Source organism: Pseudopipra pipra, chromosome 1 (genome assembly GCF_036250125.1).
Source record: "Pseudopipra pipra isolate bDixPip1 chromosome 1, bDixPip1.hap1, whole genome shotgun sequence".
In the NCBI taxonomy this organism is placed as follows: Eukaryota; Metazoa; Chordata; class Aves; order Passeriformes; family Pipridae; genus Pseudopipra; species Pseudopipra pipra.
In genome coordinates this window covers 97,040,705-97,066,272 of record NC_087549.1, presented here as the reverse complement: position 1 = coordinate 97,066,272, position 25,568 = coordinate 97,040,705, and the positions used below count along the sequence as shown (strand labels likewise).

General features: G+C 37.3%; 1 protein-coding gene across 4 annotated transcripts in view; it reads right to left on the bottom strand.

The window, feature by feature from the left end:
• Window positions 1–7,927: 7,927 nt before the first annotated feature.
• The window catches only part of TPPP (tubulin polymerization promoting protein), a 72,480-nt gene continuing 54,839 nt past the window's right edge, over window positions 7,928–25,568 (bottom strand). For 3 of the 4 annotated variants that reach the window (XM_064666692.1, XM_064666712.1, XM_064666721.1), the window contains exon 5: window positions 11,999–12,285. In XM_064666692.1, coding sequence (XP_064522762.1) covers window positions 12,150–12,285 — 136 coding nt within the window. In that variant the 3' untranslated portion in view covers window positions 11,999–12,149. Of the gene's footprint in view, window positions 8,062–11,998; window positions 12,286–25,568 lie in introns of those variants that run through there. The other variant, XM_064666702.1, reaches the window with a different exon arrangement.

Genomic DNA, 25,568 nt, shown 5'->3' with positions numbered 1-25,568 from the left:
ATAAGTTATTTTAAAGGTGTTCATATTTATTTGGCTCTGTTGCTTTTCAAATTTGACTTTTGAGCTTTTATCTTGTACCCTAAAAAATGTAAATTAAACATTGCATGTTAACGTCAAAGTAACTGATAATGGCTCTAATAGATTGATGAGTATATTCCATTAGCAATAAAATATTATTCCATTTCCAAAAACTGAACAAGAATTGAAAAAACTTACATGGTCAATCACCCGTATATTATATTGGTGACAAAATTAAGCCCTATAACATAAATAATGGCAGATAGTCTAAAGTAGATCAAATAAAAAAATAAGGTGCTTGAGATACAGAAAGTCTTATAAGGAACAATGATGCTTACTGTGAACAACGAAATTAGGGAAAAATCTTTACAAATATCTCCTAATAAGCAGAAACAACACTAGGAAACTGAGACAGGATGCAAGAAAATGGCATAAAACTCCGTCAGCATGAGTTTAGACTGGGTATTAGATAAGACATTGTCATTGCAAGAGTGGTCAAGCACTGGTACAGGCTCCCCAGGGAAGTCAGCATGGCCCCAATCCTGTCAATGCTCAAGAAGTGTTTGGACAATGCTCTTTGATGTGTTTAACTTTTAGGCTGCTTTGTGTGCAGTCAGGAGCTGGACTTGATGATCCTCGTGGGTTCCTTCCAACTCAGGATATCCTATGATTCTGTGGTTTTGGATTCAGTATACAGGTATTTCAAGTGACAAGAGCATAATCTAAATAAAGGTCTTATTTAATGGAATTAAGAGAAAAAAAGCACACAAGTCAGATGTTAAACACAATGATAGGTATTAATGTTGGAACTACTTTGCCCTTTGATTCTCTTCCTTCTTCCTAACATCTCTTAATACATAAACAGCCAAAGATACACTATACACAAAGATAACCTATATTTCAGGTTATATAGGAATACAGTAATAACCCATCTGCATATTAACATAACTACATACATTCTGGCCATCTGTCCCAATTCACCACACCTGCATAGATTTTACACTTACCAGTTCTTAAGGCAGTGCCAGTATGAGATTAGGTTCATCTTGCCTAACTCTGATGGTATAGATTTGTAATGAGCTTACTTTTGTAAGCACCTTATCTACATGTGAGAAGATCAGATCCTGTTAGGAGTTTCTTCCTTTTTTTCCCCCCCTTTTTAAGAAATTCACCACTATTCAGAAGCAGGCTTTTTATTTGTTGTTATCATTAATCCTGTTCTCATTAAACCAATAGAAAGACTCCCTATTGATACTGAAAGGAAATATATCTGATTCATAGTCAATATAACAAATATTTTGAGAAGACCAACAGAAATAAAACCAGTTTAGACAATCTGTGCTCAAGAGTTTGTATCAGCTTTTTAAAAGGCTGACAGTACAGGCAGGTAAAACAACAGGACATTTTCAGGACTAAAGATAGTAATATTTGTTTAGTATAGCAACATGGTTGCAATTAATTTACTAAACCTGAGTGTAAGCTTGCTGTTTAAAACTGACACTCAGTAAAAACTGATCAGCTGCATTCACGGCCCATAAACGTATTATAGCTCAAAATCTCCCCATAGCAGTTAAAAAAATTCAGGAAGTCCCTCAAGTTAAAACTTATTTTATTTTCTATCAGTATGTAATTTAACACCAGAATGTAACTACTGTCTCATCACCGATAAATATTTCAAGTTAAGGGTTTACAAAGGGTGGCCAACGCCTTCATGAACAGCGCTGCACACACACACGTGATGCAAGGAGGACACTGCGGTGATTCCGCACCGGCTGGCGAACGGCCAGAGTTCACTGGTACTGACAGACATTTCCACGGGATCACAGAGCACTTCGGGCTGGAAGGGGCCGTTCAAGGCCAGCCAGCACAGACCGGGCCGGTCACGTTTCTCGCACAGAACCACGAGCACGCGCCCAGTCCCGTTCCTGCCGTTCCGCTCCCGTTCCCTCCCGCCGGCCCCCTCCCCGCACAGGTGCCGCCTGGAGCGGAGCGGAGCGGAGGTAGGGCCGAGGCACGAAGCCCCACACCAGCCCTGCGGCCTCTGGCGGGTCCCGATTGCCCGCGGGGAAGCGGATGCACGGAGGGCTGGGCGGTGGCTTCGGCCTGGAGTGTCCGGGGGAGGCAGCGGGAGGGAGGAGAGGGAGAGAGGAGGATGTGGAGGAGGGAATTGCCTTGAGTGATGCGGCGTGCACTGCCTGTATCCCCCTCCCAGCGGGCGGGGTTAGAGATGACTACGTGCAATCTTAGTGCTCCCTCGGCTCTTGCTCGTTGAGAACCTGAGAGGCAACAGTTACCGTAATACAGTAAAAGTTTAACTGGTGTCGCTTTCCCCCAATCAACAATTCATGCATTAAAATGACACTGCAGTGGTTCATGTCAGCAGACCATTTAATCTAGGTTTGGGGTTTTTGCAAAGGAAGAAGTAATAACCAAGTCGATATGCCCGGTTGATGAGGACGGGGAACCAGGGCCCTCACAAACACTGAAGTAAACAGAGCCCAAGATTATCGCGGAATCCCTGTCATATGACAATCTGCACAGTTTGTGAAAAGATGTTACTCAGTGCCCGAACAAGCCCATTCTGACATGGTTGATCCGAGTTCAGGACCTTATGGTCAAAGGCCTGCAACTTGAATGGCAACGAAGCAAGGTATTTGGGAGCTCTGGCCCAGAATGTGGCCATCAAGCAGGCATTTGTGAGGGAGTCAAAACCCCTTTCTCTCTGGGCACGGCTTCTAACAGGTGTAAGAGAAAAGTTTGTTTACAGAGATATCCTGCAGCAGCACCACCATAAAACAACCTGAAAGACCATGGAAAAAGGGATCCTACACCTGAGAGAAATGGTGCTGTTAGAGGTACTTTTTGGAAGGGATGGGCAATCCAATAACAACCCCGACCAGGTCAGGTGCACATCACAGATGTGGTGGAGCCTTTCACGCCTGGGGCAACCTGTATACTCCACTTTCCTGGCATCAATGCGTTCTGAGGGAAACCAAGAGACAGTGGGTTCAGTTATGTAACAAATAAACTCAGAATGTACAATAGAACAGTTCATACCCCACTACAGTTATCCATGAGTGGTGAGACGTGCTGCAATCAAGCAGGCTAAGAGAGGAAAGCCCCTGTGGTTCTCTCTGAATATTTAATCATAAGCACTGTTCTGTGTTTTGCCTATAAATGCAGCCAGTAAACCCTGCTCTCAAGCAGAAGAAAATGCAGATACTGTTTTGTTAGTCCAGAGTCACCAGGAAAAAAAATCACAAACATCCATACCACAAGATCACACTGATTTTTAACTGCTGTGTACACTGTACACCAGAACAGCTATAATTTGCTGATTGGTTAAGTCTCTTCTCATCTTGCATTTTAGGTAATACCTTGTCTGTGTGCTCAAGGGATGTAAATCTCTACAAAATCAGAATGTGTAACTTGTTCAGATGTATGCATATTATGTACTGCAAGAGAGACAGCCTCTTAGATAGGTGATTTCTTAATATGGTTAAGATTAATTATTAGGTAGTTGATGTATGGGGGTGTCTTGTCTTCATTTTTGTCCTTCCTCACTGCTCTTCTCTCTCTTTTCCCCATTTCCAGTGCTATATATTCTTACTTTTCACCATATCTGGTGTTTATCAGCTTATGCAGTATACTAATCCAACTTGGTAACCCAGGGAAAAGCTGTTGCATTCTTCTGGTTTTGTTGTGCGATTCCATGAAAGTTGACTAAATTACTACCAGAGTCAATGCAGAATAAAGCAAGAGGAGGACATATCTGGAAGGAAGGTCGATATGGGAGGAGCAGGACTTAAAATTTCTTAACTTTAGTCTGTGGAAAAAAAGCCCTCAGGTTGCCTTGTCTTTCTCCTTTAAGTAAGCCAGAAGGCTTGGAATTCCTGCATAGGAATTTGCATTGTTTCCAATCCCTTTTTCATCTGTTTCCAGGTAATTAATAAAGTGCTAGCAGCTGTTATTATTTGTTTTGGCTGAGTTGACATTAGTAACCCTTTACGTCGATTTAGTAGTTTGTGGATCATAGAATCATAGGTTGGGCCATTAAAGGATGACCTTTAAAGGTCATCTAGTCCAATCCCCCTGCAATTAGCAGGGACATCTTCAACTAGACCAGGTTGCTCTGAGCCCTGTCCAACCTCACCTTGAATGTTCCCAGGGATGGAGCATCTACCACCTCTCTGGGCAACCTGTTCCAATGTTTCACCACTCACATCATAAAAAATCTCATGCTTATATGTAGTCTGAATCTACTCTTTTAGTCTAAAACTCTTCCTCCTTTTCTATTGCAACAGGCCCTGCTAAAAAGTCTGTCTCCATTTTTCTTATAAGCCCCCTTTAAGTACAGAAAGGCCACAAAACGGTCTCCCTGGAGCCTTCTCTTCTACAGCTGCACAACCCCAACTCTCTCAGCCTTTCTTCAGAGGAGAGGTGTTCTACCCTTCTAATAATTTTTGTGGCTCTTCTCTGGACTCGCTATAACAGGTCAGTGTCCTTCCTGTGCTAAAGAACCCAGAGCTGGATGCAGTCGTCCAGGTGGGGTCTCTCCAGAGCAGTGTACTCCGGGAGAATCACCTTCCTCAACCTGCTGGACACAGTGCTTTTGATGCAGACCAGGATGCAGTTGGCTTTAACAGCTGACTTTAGATGTGCTATTGACATAGTTCAGTGTTTAAAGATGTTTGATTTGTTTCTTGAACTTTGAGTAACATGAAATACAAAGTGGTTTTTTATAATTTAATGTTTAAAAACCTGAAATTTTTAAAAAGGATGTAATAATGCAACAGCCCAAGATACTTGGGAATAGCATCCTAGATATGGAGAATAAGCTCATTAAGGCTTATAAAGTCTTTACAAAATAAAATGGTACATGTTGAGTTAAACTATGGGAGGGGTATAAAGCAGTGTTGGATACACAGAGAGAAAGAGTTCCCAATTTAGAAATACATACCTTGTTTCTTGTATCCTGGCTAGATTTTACCCTGGATTTCCCCTGCACTGTATTAAGTATCTTTTCTTTGTACCTGTTCTTACAGAAATACTGTCACAGAGTTCAGCGGAGATACGCCCAATACTACCAGAGAACCCAGGGAAAGCACAATCCATTTTCTCTCTCACAGATTACCTTTACATTTACCTTTTTAAAAAAAAGTTGAATATTGATGTCTCATAAGACACATCTAAAATGTTCTTTGTGGTCAAAACCCTCATATAGTTAGAAACTGAGGTTTTATTGCACCATAGGTTCATTCCTGAGGAAGATGAAGCTCAGGTCTGTGTAGCCGATGTGTGTTTTCCCTGTATACTAGATGATAATGCTTTAATTTGCTTAATATGCACCTGCTATAAATACTTGTTTACAAGGAAAAGTTGGAATCATAAAGGTTATTTTGTCCTGGAAAGTGGATATGCAGAGTTTTGCACAAGTGCTGGCTTGATATTAAGTGGCACTTGAAAGATGTCATACTTCCTTCTAGCATCTTTTTGCAATGGCTACCATATACTACTAGTTCTACTAGTACATATATTACTAGTTCTACCATTAAAAAAATACCTACAAAGCCTCTATTGTAGCAACAAGAAATTAACCTGTTTCCAATTTTTTTTTAGCACTAAAAATGTTGTCAGAATTCTTGACATACTGCAGAACAGCTTCATCATGTATTTTGTATTCACCATATTAAGTATGAAAATGTGTAGAAGATATTACCTGCCTTTCTTATAAATATGCTGAGGTTATTCATGCTCCTAGTCATGCTCCCACCCTGTCTGCCCTTTTGTTCTGAAGTAGATAATTTGTCATCCTTGCTCCTTTCTGGCAGGAGAAAATCACTCATTTATGTAATTCTCTGAAAAAAAGTAGTCACCTGAAATCCCTAGATCTCTCTCATAATGCATTGGTTAGTTGGGAGGTAAGGTCTTTGTTTGGTTGGGTTTAACAACTAGGGTAAGAAAGATATAACTAATACACACTGAGTCAAGGGAGACAAGGTCAAGAAAGTGTCAGCTGTCCAGAGTAACGCTGCAATTTGTGAAATGAAGGAGTTTCAGTGCCTAATTCCAGTTCCAACATATCACTGAAATTCTTAATAAGGTCCTGATTCCTAAGATATTTATCCTAAGAGACGGATAAGAAATGGTGGGTTTCATGCTGAGGTGGTAATTTTACTTCTGCGCTTGATCATCAGCATCTAAAACATATTTTCCTGTAGCTATTCAGAGTATGCTCTAGAAAGCATGCATGGATTCAGTTTATTTCAAAATGAGCACCCATAAACAAATAAATCTTTGGCAGTAGTCTGAGTGAAGTAGATGTAGAACTTGGATAAATATTTCAACCTTCTTGCCTTTCACAAAATTATGTTGCACCAGTAGGTGAATATGCAGAAGGACATATTGCCTCTGCATGTTGGAGTGACAACAGGTGGAGGAATTTCTCTTTAATAGCAACTGTGATTTCACAAAAACTCAAAAATAGCAAATCACAGAACTCTCAGCAGCATCATGGAGACCCCAGGTGCTTCACATGGGGATACTGAGTAGTTGTTTCTGGTTTAGAATTATCTGAGTTACTTAAGCCTTTTTACTGAAAAATGGCATCAGTATATTATTACTTTTGAAGTTTCTCTGACTCAGGTGAGATAGCAATTGTCTATGTGTGAATTGAAGTTGAGAAGCAGTGTTGCTGAAATAAATGTATCTGCTGCTTCCCTATCAAAAACACTAAGATGGACATTTGTATGGCTGAGTGCTGAAAGAACTCTAAAATAAATATATATATGTATTATAATATCAAAAAATACCCCAAGTGGTTATCTTTCAGCTGGATCAGCTTTCCAGTTTGGTTTACTGTAGTGATGTAACACCTGACATTAAAGAGATATAATGTAGAAAGTGGTATGAGAACTTAAACAAGTGACTGGAAGTGTCAAGGGAGAAATAGCAAGCACTTAGGTTTCACATGCTGCTCCAAAAGCTGATTGCCATGCATTACCCTGAGATTTCTTTTGTAATTAAAATGAAATTTGCTAATTTTAATTCTACTTTTTATAGCTTTCTGTAATGGTAATACAAAAATAAAATTGCTTTTTTTTTCCCATGTTTTTAACAATCGGGTTGTTTTCTAGAAAAAATGGGAGTGAAATGAATGGCTTGCTGCTGCAGCAAGGGATAGCTTTTGTTCCTGCATCTTCCTTCTTTGTTCCCTTCCCATAGCAGAGGTCCTCCCTTCCTCAACCATGGCTCCTGGCCACCTAGTCCTGCACATTCCTTTTCCATATCTCTGGCACTCATCAGACAATTCTGTGAGTCAGTTCATTAATCTAGCAGAGAAGAGAGTCTTCTTTTTCCTGATAGACATGTTCTCTGGCAAGTTGACATACTGCATGAGCTTGCAGAGGAATCCAGAGAAGACAAGAGTTTGTGCAAGGTAAAAAATATGTGCATTGACAACTTCTGACTGGAAGCATGGAATGAAAAAAAATAGAGGAAAAGGATTGTTGTCTTCCTCTCTTTTAGAGTCTTTGAGCTTTTAGATAAAATCCTCTTGATATGCCACAGTCTCAGGCTTATGAATGCCAATATTAAAGGAGAACAGAATTTGTAATTCTCTTCTGACTACATGCTCATCTAAAGTAAAATGCTCTTGTTTTAGACTGCTTTGGCTTCTGTAAAACATCAGACTCCATTAATTCTATCAGTCTGGACTTTATTTTGTCAGTACAAAATTAGTTCAGACTAAAGTGGTTTTGAAGTAGGGTTCAAAGTAAAACTCAGGGAATACAAAGCAGTACTATATTCTGCACTTAAGCTTTTACATTGCTGTCCTATAAAGATATGACTTGATTAAATTCAGATGTATGCACGCACCCCATTTACAAATTGACTGCATACACAAACGTTTTGAGAAGATAGTTTTATTTCCTTCTTGTTTGCATGTGTTCCTTTGAAATGTCTTGTGCTCACAGCAGCATCAGGGAAGAAAACTAGATTGTGTCTCCTGGGAAGCTGTGCTGTTTTTAATCGCCTCTGGAGCTGCAAAACAAATTGCTGGTATTACTGCTTTGTAAACTTCAATCTGTCATCCATATTGTAGTTTATTGCTTTATTACTGATATCAAAGGCCACAGTGAACACATCTACTTTATTAATAGTTACTAGTATAACTTATACTACTGACTAAACACTATAATAAGATGCATATTTTGAGAGGATGTTAACTGTGAGACTTTCCTATGTTTTCTGTGACATTTCTAGTTATTTCTGTACTATTTTTTTGCAAGTAAAAGTTCAATTTTTCCCTGCTACCAAATTTCAAAGCAGACAGTTTGCTTGCTTACCTTTCTATAAATATCGCATTGTTTCAGGTGTAAGTCTAAGTTAAAGAATAGTTATCATGGGCAAACAAAGTATTTAGAAGCTTTCTTAATTACATATGAAGTCCCAGTGCTACTGAAGTTAGTCATCAATTTTGGCTACAGATTCTATTGCCAAAAATGTTCATTGTAAAATACTAACCTAAATTTCCTACATGCTTTGCTGTTGCATGTTGTTGTCCTATATTTGTCATGCTTCTCTTATATTCCTAGATAATCTAAAAGTATCATTAACATAAAGTCAGCAAGTTTGTTCCTATTGCTTCCTTTATAGCTCTAGCATGTGCTGTCAATGGGAAAATAATTTCAGCAACTCATGTAATATAACAGATTTTATCAAAATGACCATCAAGAAGTAACCTTTTCCTGACATGCACGTTTAAAAAATTAAAATTTCCTTCCTCTGCAGAATGGTTAGAATAACAAGACTTGTCAAGGTTTTGTGTATAGTTGCTATGTTATCATCGATTTCATGTCCTACAATGCTATCATGAGTGCACATTTTTTTTTTGTTAACATTTATTACCTACCTCAGTATTGACTCATGATGTTACTGAATTAAAAGACAGTTTAAGATTTTGTCGTGTTGCTCTAACTTCTTGACTAAAACACTTGTAAAAAACCTAAATTAATCAATTCCTTTTGCAGATGATTGTCCAGTGAGTGACTGTGAGTGAAATGCATCTTTGGTACATTTTAGTACAGATCATGCATTAAAATTAAGTCTTTGTCAGCAACAGAATTGACCAGATGAAATTAAAAGGTACAAACGCATTAACTGAAACAGTGATATTGCAATGCTGTCACAGAACTTTGAGCTTCATTCAAAAGCAAATAGTTAGGTGAGTTCAGGAAAAAATTGTAGTCAAACTCTTAGAAAATCTACAAGACTTCACTCACCATTTGAATTTTTCTCAAGTATTTTGGAAGATACACAGTACTACACGATAGTACTGCAGCCTCACAGTGTGGTGAACTGATTATATACAGCTTCATGCTTCAGTGGCTAGAATGTTTCCAGTACATCAGGTCTCATTTAAAAATAGCTGTCTTGTAGCATGCTCAGCAGCACAGATATGTCAGAGACATCTAATAAGTCTTGTCACTTCTTGTGCATTAATTTAATTTTGGTGGTGGCTTTTCAGCTGGCATCACATGTTGCCAGTTAGTCTCTTGATGTTTATATATAATTTGTGGACTCATTAGGACATTAATTTTCAACACTATCATCCTATGTTCCTACTAGCTTTTTTCTAAACTTGGAAGGGGTTTGCAAACATTTTAGGAACTGAGTATCACTAGTTAGGATAGGGGAGAAAGGATTTCTGATGTATTCAGAATGGGTTTGCTATTCTGAGACAATCTGGTTTGAGTGGTGTTTGGATGCATTTAAATTTCCATTGTGCTGGTTTTTTGTGCTTATGCAGCTGCATATTGTGCCTTTAAGCATCCCTCTGGCAATAAAAAACAAGTTCATATTATGCATGTTAGTTTTGCTACTGTCATTTTGTTATGTCGACATAAAGGATTACAAGATAGTCATTACAATTACAGTAATTTTAGTATTTTGTTTTTACATATTTCTCTGCATTTTTTTATAACTTTATTTTTTTTTATATGCATGCTCACATAAACACAGCATAATATCTTTGTTAGCTTGCCCAGTGTTTTCCATTTTAGCAGTGGTCTGTTGTCTCCTTCTTACCTAGCAGATTGTTGTATCTTTCTGAGCTGTTCTCACTCAGGGGGACTATCCTGCCACTAATTAGTCTAAATTAGTAGACTTATTTTAGCCACCTGATTTTAATTGTGGAGATGGTTACCTTAGCAGGTTTTTAGTCCCACACTTTTAAAGCTCTCTCACAATGATTTACTGTTATGTAAAATAAAAACTCTGCATCTTTCTACCAGACCTATAACTGCCTGAAATACTTTCATCAGACTCCTTTCTGTAAAGCTATGGGGAGCATATAGAAAGTTAAGCAACGTAAGCCTTCCAACAAGATGTTGTGCTATCTAGTTTCTATTCAGCTGAAATGACTCTTCAGCATGTATCATATGTAGAACTTGCTCATGTGCAGAATCCATAGACTCTAGTATCTCTATTCTTGCTCCTCTTAAGAATTTGTTTTTCTGGACATGCAGCCAGGAAATTGTAGAACAAGAAAAAAACCACTGTCATTTACTGAATTTACATAAATTCCTCACCATGTTAAAACGTAGGCGTCTAAAGCAGACCCATCAGCTTATGTTTAGGGCTTTCACCTTCAGTTATCTTGAAGATATCTTGAAAGAGATGAGTCAGTGGAGCAAGTTATTCTGAATAAATGTATTCTGTGCAAATTTATGTTACTTTTCCTATTTCCATCCCAAAGCAAAAAGATAATTGCTAGATTACAAGGAGTTTGGTATTTACAAAAGTATAGCAAAGAACAAACTGCACTTGGCTTGCTGCTAGAAAGGAACCTTACCAAGCTTGAGGAGTTGGCAGATATCACTGAGTTCAAAGACAAATGCAAAGTCCAGTACCTTGGGTAGAATAAACCTCTAGAGGAGGTACAGGATCTGACTAGTTAGGTACCAGCTCTGCAGAAAATTTGGGCTTTTCCTGGATAATGAGAGGAACATGACTGCAATACATGTTGGGCTTCATTAACAAGAGCAGATTGAGAGAAGACATTATATCCCTTCTACTCAACACTTAGGAGGCAGCACTGTGTTCCACTTCAGATTCCCCAGTAAAAGGGAGGTCATAAAACTGAAGAGTCCAGAGAAGATCCTCTAAGATGGTACAGGCTAGAACATATAATATACAAGGAATACGCTGAGAGATGTGGTTTTGTGCAGCCTGGAGAAAAGCTGGGTGAAGGGGAGCAGGAGGAGAATCTAATTGCTGTCTTCCACATGGGGGCGTATGAAGAAGATGAAGCCAGATTTTTACAAATATACACAGTAAAATGACAACAGGCAGCTAGCATTTCCATGGCAACAAAGACAATTCCAGCTGTATGTAAGAGACTAAGTTTTTCCACTGGTCAAGTACCTAGGGATGATTTTTGAAATATGACTGCACAGAACACTGTGCAGCAGCTTTGTGGGACATTGAAGTTAGAGGCCATTTGAATAGAAGTTTGGACAATTGAGGGCATGCAGAGGTCTCTTACAGACTGAGTTATTTTATGATTCTAATTAAGATACAAGTTAATTACATACAATTTTGTATTTTAAATTTGATTTTTACTCTCAAGATGGTGTTGGAAAATTTTCTGATACATTATTGTCTTTCATTTAAACTCTACTCTGGAGCTGTAATTTGGATTAGTGGAGTCACATGCAGAACTGCGGTGAAAAATGACACAGATAATAAGCAGGAAAAAATATTTATAAAACAGAAGTTGGAACATAAAGGAGATGAATAGAACAAGATCACTCACAGAATTTCTGACAGACCTCTAAATAAAAATAAAATGTTTCTGCCATAACTGCAAGAATATCCAACTACAATCCAGTGAACATGTAGAATGTCCTTTGCTAGAAGGTTTGAAAAATCCCGTGAATTAACCAAAACCAGAAAGAATCTGCAGCAATAGTCCTGATACAGATACCTTAATATTTTCTTCTAAACTTTTATTAGAATACGAAGTATTGTCATAATGCAAACTTAGGCTCAGTCTTACATAACAGACAGGAAACAGCTCTTGCTGATTTCCCTTTCAACATTTCTTTTGATCCAAATTGGAAGAAGTACTAAGAAGTACAGGAACTTGATGGTATTTCAGGTTCCAAGGACACCATCTCTTTCTCATTGCTTCTGGAACTACCTTTCCACCCTTCCTTCGCCCCACCCTTTGGATACAGCAGGATTCTTCTGTGAGCTATGGTGCTTTACAAAAACAAACAAACAAACAACCAGAGAGCACAAGACATTTACATTATATTCAATCACCTGTATTTGGAATTCACTTGGAATTTGGCATTAAATCCCTATGCCTAGAGCATGAAATTTCAGTGTGGTGGAAATCGCTGAAGATTACACTAGTGTTTTGCATGCAACCAGTGTACTTATGCTCTGAATCAACAAAAGCAATTTTAACCATGGTAGTGTTAAAATGACATGCTATAAGAAAATAATATAGCATACTGTGTCAACAGTCTACAGAAAAAAGCAAAAATACAGTGTAGCATAAAATTAGAAATTTAAGTCTGCTATCACCTACTTTCTTTGTAATCCCAAACAATCAATAAGTGTGGAGTACCTGGTCAGCAGCTCAACTTTAAAAAGCTGCATTTCAGTTCTGTTCAAAAATTACCACATTTTATTTTGTCAGACGTAGAAAATCAGGATTGCCTAGGTGATCCATTATCACCCTTTTCTCTTGCATATTCTAGTGTATATCCATATGTTAAATTATCTGTAGTTATTTGATAGCAAACCTAATTTTCTTTGCTAGAGTATAAATACTTATCTAATGTTTCACCAGCTAAACATCTCAACAGTAAACAAGGACCTGAAAAAGAAGTAGCAAAGTTTGATTTTCAGAAAGTAAGATTAAGGATTTGTCTAAAAAAGACCCAAATCTAAAATGTCAAGATGAAGCTGAGGCTTATCTTAAAATTACTGTCGAGGCTAACTTTACAACCCATCCATGTATCTATTTTAGCACTTTAATTCTTTTGCCTCGCATGTTCAAGCTTCTGTTTACCACAGTGCAAATTATTATCTTCTACGTAATAAATATCTATGTTTTCTACTGTGTTTATTATTCTGTGACCATCAGCATCTCTGAGAGACATTCAATCTCTGTAATGAAATGAAACTCAAATTGAGCCTTCAAGTAGAAGGAATTTTTTAGCTTTCTATTGTGTCTGTACTGAAGAAAAGGCTTCAGTCTTTAGTCATTACGTATGCCTGTGATGGCTAGCTCTGAGTTTCGTGCAGGCTGGCCAAAAATTGCCAGTTGCTTAACAAGTAGTGTATGAGAGAGTATTTCAGGAGCAGAGGGAGGTAATGGCTTGGGTAAAACTAAGGGAATCTGGCTAATAACTGGAGTTGCACATAATAATATCATCATCATCATCATCATAATAACATGGGCTGCACAAAATAGTATCTTGAACTATGGATGCATAAATAAAAGGAACATATGGCAGATTTATATGGATGAGGTGTCATCCATACTGCTACACATTGATTCACAGTTCTGTTGAGATTACTAAATCTCTTCTACCCCACAATCCTCAGAGACACAATGGACACATATCCTGCAGTGGAAATGATATGGAACTGATGCACAAGCCCCCGTGCTTCCTTCCTCTTGTGTGACAGGAGAAATGGATGGGACCCTTGGGTTTCAGCTCAATGTCATGCACTAAGTATTTTGTAGTTCACACTCGCTCTGCTCTTGTCTAGCAACAACACACAGTGTAGTCTTTGGAAGAAATAAGAAATAAATCTTTGTCTATTTAGCAGAAAGATTTGGTTTGCTTCCAGATGTAGTCATTGAATGTACACAGAAGTGCAAGAAGACTTGCATTGGCAAAGTGAGGTGAAATTTGCTTGTACCCTGGACTTTTTATTGAGGTTTGTCATCAATAATTTTAATCTTGGATTTTGGGATTACTTTTAATTCTTTGTGATGAATTCTTTTTTTAATGGAAAACATCTTCTAGGTGGGAGTTAGGTCTTCCTTATACCTTGTGCACCACCTGCAGGATTCTTTTTAATATCCTGACAAAGATTTATCCTTTCATAGGTCCATGAAATGCAGGATTTGCTTGTTTCCAAGAACAAAACTCACAACCCAGTTACATAGTCTGGTGACAAAATACGTCTTAATTCATCACAAATACGGTTAATTGATGCCTTTCTGCTCAACTTCCAGTCACGTTTAGCAACATCATAAAGTGTTCTTACTTTAACCTATGGCATCAATAATCATAATTTATGACATTCTGGTTTGTGTAAAATATTTGAGGAAAACAGCTACATTTTCACTAATTAAAATGCAATATAGTCTGCCTTCTAGTGGATTATCAGACGAGAAAAAAATTTGAGTTAAAACAAAATTTTAAAGACAATCTCATATTACTTCCAAAAAGAATTAGAAACACTACTTGATCTAAAATTATCTCAAGTAATGTTTAAATGAGATGAAATTATGGCCCAAGAGCATGTAGAAGCCCAGAAGAAAAAGGGCCAATGAGTATGTCTCAAACACCAACAACCAGTAGCCATGGAGCCAACCCAGGATTGTTGAAAGAACCAGATGGGATTGGAGAAGAGGACCATATGGAGGTAGGGCAGGGACAAGCATCCTTGCTCTAGTCCCTGGAGACACAACAAACAAAAGATAGGGTCAGCACAGAAGCGAGCATGAACAGCCAACCAAAAGTCAGTCCAGTAGGGGGATACAAGACCACCAAAGACTCCTGAAGCCTTCTGAGACCTATTTCCAGAAAGGTCTGAAAGAACAGACTGCAGATGGTAACTAATTTGCAGAGAAAGCAAGAAACCTGTCTTCAGGGGAGGAAAAACACATATATTTAAAGGTACCCCCACCAGGCCTGGGTGTGCACCCCCAGGGTGCTGGACATCCCATTGGCTGAACCGATGATTGATTTCTTTCTTTCTTTCCTTCTTTCTTTCTTCTCTTTCTTTCTTTTTTCTTTCTTTCTTCTCTTTCTTTTTCTTTCTCTTTCTTTCTTTCTTTTTTCTTTTCTTTCTCTTTCTCTCCCCCTCTTTAATTCATCTCTTTTTTTTCTCTCTTCCCTTTCACCCTACCCCTTTATCTAAAACCCACTGCCATGTACTTATATAGTAGGTCAGGGACTAACACACCAATCTCCATGCCAAGCGTGTAATTTACTAATAAAACTTCATGATTTTTTTGTGGATCCTCTGAATTTTGTTATTCTTTTTGACTGAAAGCATTCGTAAATCTTAGGTGCTTCCTTGCCCTTAAGGGTGGGATGTCATAGAGAGACAGACAAGAAACTGAGAAGAGCAGACTGAGACACAGCTCAGCATGAAAGCCATTGTTTATGAGATTGAGAATGAGAAAGCAAAAACAAAGATTGTACAAGGAACAAAATGCTCCTTTGATGGTTTAAGGCAGACAAGATTTACTTTAGTAAAAGAAGATTACATCCTTCAGGATATCTGTATCATGGCAATTACCTAAAATAGGACCTAAAATTAACATAGAATATCACTTCATGTTGGTGACAGTGCCTAAGAACAGAGGGAGATCTTCAAATAATGGGAAACATACCAATTTTTAATATGTATATAACTGTGGATATGTTATGCATACAAAGAAATCTAAATATTATATAAAAATCTTATATTTTTCACATTTCACTGGTCCAGTGACTTCAACATACGAAACCTACTCTCACTGAATGTCAATATATGACTACAAGAATTTTTTCTAAGACATTTATAAGAAATGTTCCTTTAAAGAATTTGCTTTGTAGTAAAAGTTCAAATTAGTAGTACTAAAATAGACTAAAACCACCAAAATATTACTGAAATGTTTAAAAAATCATTTAGTTTAGCTGGGGAAGCAAACAAAATTGGCTGCCTGAATTGTTTTAATGTACAGAACGTTAATTTCTAGCAAGAATTAGCATACATGCACATGCCTCGAAACTCAATTTAAGTAATTTAACTGGAGCTATTTTCAGATGAGAAACACAACAAATCAACTTTTTCATAACACTACAGGCAACAACACATGTTAGTAATGTTGCAAGGAAGGCAAAGCTGTTTTCACAACAGTATTGTTGATGTATACAGCCAGAAACCCTTCACAGTTAAAAAAACAAAGCCAACACCACCAGCAAAATCAAAATGAGTTCCAACAGCCTGTCTATGGGTGACTAGAATGAAGGGTTGATGGTAGGAAACATGTATATATTCAGTGTGATTCCCTCCAGTCAAGTCTATCCAACAGCTAGTGCCTGGATCCCTGTTTTCCCCTGCTCTGGCACCTGGGCACATAAGTCTATAAGGATCACAGCTATACCATTGGCTGGTACAGTCCCATGTCATCATCCCCCTCCCACCTTCCACAGACTACACTCTATTCCTTGAGTAACTGGGATTAGATACGCAGCCAGATGAGTAACTAGCACATGGATTCTATCATCTCCAATTGCATCCTGTGTAGAGACACACCTTCAGACTTGTGGCCTCCTCAGTAGTCATTCTGGACTGCCTAGTCCCTTCAGTATGTTATTCCAATTGTCTCTGAGATATACACGTATCTGGCTCAGTCTTATGACTGCTTTGGTAACTGATGCTAAAGCCCCTTCACCCTCTTTCTGTCCAGGTTCTGTTTGATATTTGCTGGCAGTCAAACGGTAGTAATTCAGCTCTTCACTTGACCCAGTAGCTGGCACCACAGCCACATGGGTTTCTATCACTCATAATCTTCGTTCTAGTTGCTGGCACACAAAGCCTCAGCTGCCCTTAGTTGCTGGCACCACAGGTAACACTGGCTATTGTGACCCACGGTCGACTGCAGTTGACCTGGCAATTAGACCTCCATATGAACATGTGTACACAGAATAAAGAATCCCCTCATCCAAAAAATAGTTAGAAACGAAATTTAATATGACAGGGCAGCTGCCACTTATGAGGTCCAGGGCATCACCTATAACTGCACAGATCAGGGACCAGCCCCTCATCCTTCTATTTTCCTGTGCTTGTTCCTCCCCAGACCACCTACATCCCTGCATTTGATCCCTTCCATATATATGAAATACTGTTGTGGAGAAGAGACGACTGAGAGGGGAATCTAATGAATACGGATGAACAAGTAAGCGACCTTTCAATGTTCCCGGGTCAGTTTACATTATTAATAAATCAGTGCAGTGAGTAAAGAAAGCTGAGGAAATTAAAAAAGGTTAACTAGAAGACCAGGTTTTATAAGTCTCCTGAAGATTTCAATTTGACAGAGGTGGCCTTTTTTTCCCTCCACACCTTCCTCCATGTAGTCCCAGCTCTGGTAGAACAGCCAACAGAACCAGAGGAGTTCAGCCTGCATTTGGCATATGGACACGAGAGAAGGAGCGCATAGTTACTGCAATAGTAGCTCCACATAGAGAAAGCTAGCCCAAATAATTGTATTCCTGAAGTAAAGAGAACACATCCTAGTAGATGTTTTTTTATTTTTCATTTTAAAGTTGTCATGCGTAAGTGGTGTGTTGGAGTGAGTGGGCATTTCTAAAGGCTCCACAGGAAAAAAAAAAAATCCTTAACTCTTGAAAATACAGATCTTAGTGTCATATTCTCATAGGGCACACAAGTACTATCTCCCCCTTTTTAAAAAACTTCTTCAACTGTAAAGAAAAATATTGATTTTTCCTTTAATAACCCCTAAAGGTTCTGCTTCACTATGTTTCTTAACTGTTTCAGTAACCATACATGCTCACAGTTAAAAGGAGTACAGGAGGGGACGGTACATGTTTTCTGTGCAGGAAGAAAAGCTATCTCAGGATACAGTTGTATTAGATTTCACTGAAAAGGCATTTCTAAAGAAAGTTGTCTAGTGTGTGAGCACAGAGAACACCATTTCCAGTTTGAGAACAACTGCAAAAGTGTAGCTGTAAGCTGTTTAGTTATGTTTCCTTGCTCAATTTGGCAATTAACAACTGACTGCTATATTTCTTGAGCAGCACTGTGCCTGTTTATTTCTATTATGACATTATTAATTACATTATTATGATGTTCTGAGTTTAATTAAATACTTCTGTCTTCTGTTTCTTGAAAAAATCATGGTATTATTGCTAATGAAAAGCTGAATAATATTGTTATTTATAAAGAAAAGGTCCATATTTGCTTTTGGATGTAACATTATTAAAACAATGTTCTATGTAGCAAATTACTTTCCTTACAAGTAAAATATTTTCAACACCACTTAGAGGAGGTGAGAGAAGTAACTCAGGCTTTTGGACTGAGGATCAGTCTATCTTACGTAGCTGGTTAGGAACAAATTGTTTCATCCCTGACAGGTCTCATTTGGTGGATCACCATCATCATGGCTATTCAAGTATCACATTAGAGTTTTCAAAATATCAATGGTCACCTTTAGTCATTATTAAAACTAGGAAAATAAATGGTAAAGAAGAAATAGATTCTGCTCAGAACCTGTTCAGAGAGTAGTTTGATGTAATTTATATATGCAGTAGCAATTAACATCTGAACTGTAAAATAACAGCTGTTAACAAAGTTTATCAGCAAATACCATTTACTTCAATAAATCCCAAAACTGACATAGTAACACGTTTATTGATCACTTTACCAACTAAAGATACAATTTTATACAGTCAGTCAACAGCAGTAACGTACTTTATGAGAAGCTATGCTTTAAAAAATGGTGTTTAAAATATAGATTTCACTACAATTTTTCAAGCCAAGCTTTTACAGTGCTAATCAAAACAACTGCTGTACTTGAACTTTTTCCCTAAAACATCAACAATAACGTTGCAGACAAAGTAGCTTTTCCATTGTTAATGTGGATTTAAATTTAACAAGACAACTTCAAAAGGTTTAAAACATCCATAACATTGTCATTACTTTAACATTCACACAGATAAAGTGATACATTTAATACTTTCTAGCATTAATAAACAGTGTAAAAATATATTGCATATATATATATATATATAAATTTGTTTCCTTTTCCTGAAAAAACCTAGTACAAACTAGTAGCATATGACCCCCCCTTCAAGTTTCTTTTACTTATTTTAAAGATTGAAAAGTAGTAGTTTTAAATTAATAGAAAAAAAGACATGGAAATAGAGAATCACTGTTGTGCTCCCCCATAACCACTCGTCATGGTTACTAAGTATATTAACCTCTTGGTAATAGTGGTTCCATTTTTGCTAATGCCAGTTAGAAATTTGGCACTGACTGCAGTGGGGATAAGATTTTGCCCAGTGTATTTTGCACTGGATGGTGCCTGCCCCTTTCATCAAGTGGTTAAAAATCTTTGCTTAGGACATGTTTATCTACTATAGTTAAGATTAAGAAATGCTATGCTCAAGTTGATCATTTGCAATAATGAAAAGAAGGTTCAGTGTAAAATTAGTGAGAAAAAAAGTAAACTTGTAAGGTTAAATGATCATGTAAAATTTTTACCGTGTTGAAAATTTCACAGTGAATACAGTAGGCTAGTACAGCTGAATGTTAATGTTTGCAATGCCTGCAATTATAAAAATTGCAGGTAATTATTAGCACACAGCAGCTTCCTGGTTGATGAAAGACAAATGAAAATAAGAACAAAAACTAGTAAGCATCACTGAAGGTTTTTATCATACTGTACAGTGCTCCAAGGAAGACCATGTCAAGACCTATCTCCATATCCCAACTGCTTAACAATTAAATTTTAATTAGTGCTCTAGGTAATCAAAAACAAAATAGTTTTGCCTCTACATTTTACGATCAGGTCCTGACAGCATGCACATCCAGATTTGTGCAAATCAAGAATCAAAACATCTAAACCAAATTATAAATGGATGTTGGAACATCATGGACAGCTAAACAAGTTAGCAAAGGAATAAAGCTCAGTGTGGATAAATAAATGGTTCATGACTGAAGAAAACCAACCTCAAACATTCAAAAATTATACTTCTGTATAAATATATATTTCACCTCTAATATTTAAATCTGTGAAACAAAAAACCTTGCTAAGAATAAACTTCAATATACTTATCCAACATTGACCATTTCTCTACTTTACAGAATGTAAAGACAAATTTCTTTGTATTATAAGCATTATACAAAAAATTTTCCCTGCTGCAATAGTTTGCCAAAGCTGATATATTCTGCACAAAGATAAAAACAAACACAATTTTGCACCCTATAACTTGTTATTGTCTATGATCTTGCCTTTTCATACACCACTACAGTGCTAACAAAAGTAATTTGCCAACACGATTTTATACAGGACATCAGTTTGTAGGTTAACTGACTTTACACAAAGCCTTTGTAAAAAGCTAGTACCTATTTAGCATGAATATTACAGATATACGCAGCATTTCAATAGTATTAATATAACCCTATTGTAACAGAGCCCAGGCTGCATTATTTCACATTATTTAATTACTTTGTTTAAAAATAGCATTTGAGTAAATGCAAGCATACAGAAACTCATCTGATGTAAACTGGAACTTAAAATAATTCATCTCTGTGGGGATACAGATTGCCATCTTTTTTATTATTTTGTTGTTCATCCATAATATAGATGCTGATCAAAATGCAAAAATGGATTAACCTAATGTGTTTTTAAGGACAAATTTGTAATTAATTTGAATTTAACTTTATTCATGTTTCTAATATTTTTCTGAAAATGTGCAAAGTAATAGAAAAATCTTGCATAAAGATAACGGAAGGTAAGGGCTTCTTCAAGGTAAGAGCTATCTTTAAGACCTTTACAAATGTTTACATTAAAACTCACTTTATACAATGCCATAAACTTTACAGTAACTCACAAAAGAGAGATGCTGTATAACTACATTTGAAAATTAATTCATTGGCTGTTTAGCTGCAATGGAATATGGTAGTGCTTAACATTTTTCCAAATCAGGCTAGTCAGCTGGGCATTTCAATGTCAATTGCCAAATGTAAGGTATTTAAAAAAAAAAAAAGCCTCTTCTGTACTTTTGCCCTCATGTATATAACATGTCCCAAAGTAGTGTCTGTGTGCATGTGCATGAAAACGAAATAGAACTTATTTTTTAAAAAATCATTTCAGATTATCAACATTGCAAATGTCTGTCAAAATTATCCAGCAAATAGGCTGGATTTTTCCCCTTTTATTTATTATCAGGATTGCCCTTGCCAAAGTCTGTCTTGAGTAGATGATCAATTAGTTAGAACGAAACAAGCCAATTCAAATGTTTTCTGACAACAAAGCAAAGAGTTATATCTTAAACTTGTTTTGAAATCCACTTTTTTCATAGGGAATTTGAAGCAATATAGGCAAGGTTAATATACTGAAAAACATGAAAAAATACCACATATATTACAGTTATTTCTCCCTGCAAAAACAAAATACTTGGACAATTAAAACATGGAGGTTCTATCTGCAATATTCTTTTGCTTCCAGAAGCACCATTCTTAGCTGGGACATCATTCAAAGCATTGTTTTTGAGTTTAATGAGCAAGCATGAATGCAACTATGGGTCTCTCACTAGTTTTAGGATTCTGAAGATTTAAAAAAACAACCCTGACCATCATTTCCAGTTTATATTAGGTAAGCCAAATGGGCACTTAAGGGTGCACAAAATGAGCAACTGAATATCTACATGCTATTTTATGGGCCAACACTCCAAATACAGGAAGTACATGTTTCAAGTTCAGGTACTTCAGACTGAGAATTTCACACAAGTTTGAGAGCTGTCATTATGCTTTAGGTATTTAATTTTATCTTTATAAAAAAAAAGACTTGAGTCCATTGACATTGTATGCCACTCCTCTTTCCTGTTCCTGTCTCATTATACAATGACTTTATACCTACTAACAGATGAACAACTATGTGTATGTAGTGAGTGTCTACTTGTTTCACAAAGTTTGGGCAAAGAAAAATATAGCATCCATGCTGAGCATAATTTTAAATGGTTTCTTGAGAACACTCAGAGGAAAGCTTTCACCTTCTCTCTCCTACTACCTCACTATGGAGAAACCCCTCTTGTCACACCAAGTCTATGTCAGAATCGCTGAAGAGTGATTGCCCTCAAAAACAGGAACAGGGTAGTCAAGTAAAACCATAAAAGTCTCCTTAGATCTTTAACTTCATGCTATGAAGGGAGAATGGTAATGTCCCCAACTGACCAAGCTGAACAGCATTGGCTGCAGGACTAGAACTTGGCCCTAACAAGATTTAAGATTTGCATCAATACTTATAAGGTTTAACTATTTAGCTGGATCCAAAGAGTATGTGTACACACACACAAACCTACCTAAGTCTTGTGCATTACATTACTTATTACCAACTAATTGACGAGCCAAGAACATGATAGTCACACTACAAACAACGTACACAAAGGTGTAGTCATTTTGGCACACACACAAGGCTAACAGTCAGTTAAGAGGACACGTACTAGTGCAACACGTTACACTTGCTCTATTATGAAGGTAAAAGGTTTGCTTTTGGCCAGTGCAAACAGAGAATTCTTATTCACAGATGTCAGGCACATGCCCCCAGAGTACATGCATCACTGAAGGCAGGGTTATGTTATGCTTTGAATACCATACATGCAGGCACAAAGAATTAAAATTAATTTTATAACTATGAAAAGCCTTAAGGAAAAAAAACCTATCAATTACAACTTTAAAGTTTTGGTTTTAGAGGAAGATACATGAGGATTTTCTCTACAAATGGTTACAGATGGCTGGAATACCTACCACTTGCAAGTCAAATCCACAGTAGTCATTTGCCTTTTTGTTCTGCCTAATTCCAGCTACCATGAAAAATATTAATTGAGCCAATAGAGGGGAAATATAGATGACTGAAATGCTAATTTGTGAATAAAGCTTTGTATGATGATAAAAAAACTGTCAGAGGAATTTTTAATTTAGGTAAAGTCAGTAAAATACATACTTCAATACAAAATACCTTTGAAGGACCATCTCTATGCTGATAAAAAACACAAGCTGTGATATGTGAGTAGTTTTGAAATTGTGCTTTTCCTTTCCTAAATGAAAAGTAGATAGAAATATTGTAGGCTAAAAAAGAAAATGGGGCTAGATTTTAGTCACTGTCCAATATTCAACATTTCCCTTGGGATTCCAAATATTTAATTCTAATTAATGACAGGTGTTCACATAGGACTGTTGAAAGAAATTAAGTTTTTTAATGTTTGCTTCTTTGTAACACTATTGTGATAACTTTGATAACCACAAAGAGCAGGGCAATAATTTTTATTTTTGGTATTTCCACACTGATGGTTGCAAAACTCTCAACTGAAGCTCATGGAGTGACTAGAGGGAATTAGTAAGCAAGCACTAATAAGAAAACTCCTTTTGACTTCTGCATATTTAATTTTAAAAATAGGTTATTTTTAGAAAATTATTCGTAAGGACTATTCATTTGCCTCAATAAGGGTTTTTATTTCTTGTCCTCAATCTTGCAAAGGTTTTGATGGTCAGGTAAAGTCTCAGTGGACATACAGGTAAGATTGTGTACTGCCATAGTATTTAAATAAAGTTTGAGTTTGTTCTGTAAGGCAGTTATTTCTAAAAGGTACCCAAACTTTCTGATCACGTTTCTTTTGGTAGCATGTTCTGCAGTAATGAAAACAAAGATAATTAGGAACAACAGTTGTCGCATAGGACAGTGCTGCATAGCGTAAGCTGCTGAAAATCAGGCTGGAAATTTAGATAGAATGAGTTGAGATGCCCCCAAAAAAGAGATGAGAGTAAACCTTATTAGGTACCCATGTCCTTACTTCAGACATTAGTTATAGTCTGCAGCATGGTGCACAGGAAGACAATATGCTCTAGAACAATTCAAGGGCTGAAAATGGGGCACCTCCTGCACCTTCCCAGCTGTCCCTTCCCATAACCTTTGAGGTACCAGCTGTACTTACTGTCCTGAGAGTTGAGGGAATAGCAGACGAATAAGAAAATGTACTTTGCCTCATTCCCAAGCAGGCCTGGAACTTAAGAGCTAATAATCAAGCTAGTATTTAGACTTCTAATTTCTGACAGATCTTAGTGTAAAAGTACAAGCCTAAGTAGGTGGCTGAACCCCTAAAACGCATAGCCATTATCTTTCACACCAAGTATAGTAAAAGAGAAAAATCTTTACAAAGTACTATCTTTCCAACCGCAACTTTTCTTTGTAACTGTCATATCAGAATGACTTCTTTTCATGCACCACTTTGAGGTTTAAAACTATCAGACTGTAGAAACGAACAAGAAACAAAGAATTGTGTTCCTGAAAATAAAATACTGCTATCTGAACCATCTTCTCGGGTCCTGATCCCAAGCTTACCATTCCATTGAAAGAATTTCAAAGTTTGCCTCACGTCCTTACAAAGTGCTTTGGTTCATGGCAAGGATTTTATAATGCACAAGCAGTGCAAAGTAAACTCTGGCAGAACCCCAGCACGTTTCATCAGCCTCTTCTAAGTGAACAGAGTAGCTCAATTTCTAGACAGTGTCAGCTTGGATCTGTCTGCACTCTCAATTCCTTTGCATGCCTTCTATCTTATGAATGTCCTGGTCTCACTCACTTTGAACTAACAACTTAAACCTAATTATACCTTAAAACTTTCCTAAACAATCACTCTTCCTACGTGGTAACATTATGGCATTATTGACACTCTGTACTTGGGTACCTGAGAAAGCCTGTCCCTTGTGCCCCTCAGGTTCAGTGTCACTTGATGTGCCAGAAAAGGCAGCTAGCTAGCAACAAACAGCCAGACCAACAGTGTGCTGACAGGGCTCTGCAGAAGGCTGGACTTCACCCTTTATTCAGGCTGGGTCCAGATCTTTTCAGTTACCACTGAGTTATGAGTCAAGTCTTAAAGTCAATGGGATAAACAGGGGCACTGGTTTTACCTGTAGCTTAGCTGAAGGCTTTATCAAGTGTTAGAGGCTCAGCCTTTTTATTCATAAAAAAACAGGGCTGTCCTGGAGCTTTCATCAGATACACAGGCACTGGTGACATAGAAGAAGGTTCTGTACATTTAGACAGTTCACTACCATGCCAGAATAATTCTGCCATTGTTGGTATCAAGTATGCTAATTTCTGCTTTGGGGTGTGACAGGTCACCAGTGCAACACACGAATGGATAATCCTTCATTCCGTGGACATTTTTCTTCAAGAACACTGGGTAACTCCTGGAAAGGGTTCACAAAGTTGGATGCTTCTCATCCTGAGCATCCTTACATACACCAAAAATCTTCCAGAGCTGTCCATGGGAAAAGCCGTTTAAATATTTACAAGAACGTGTGCTGAGTTTTGGCAAACTTCCCTCCCCCTTAAAAACAAAAGCCAAAATAAATTATAAACAAACAAAAAGATCTCCAAGTCCACAAGGAAGTCCTTGCCTTTTGTTTGCTATTGTTGTTTTGATTCCAGGATGATGTATGGGCTCAAAGGGTTATTGAAGGCAAAGTTACAAGAAGGGCTACCACACAATGTCAGCAAA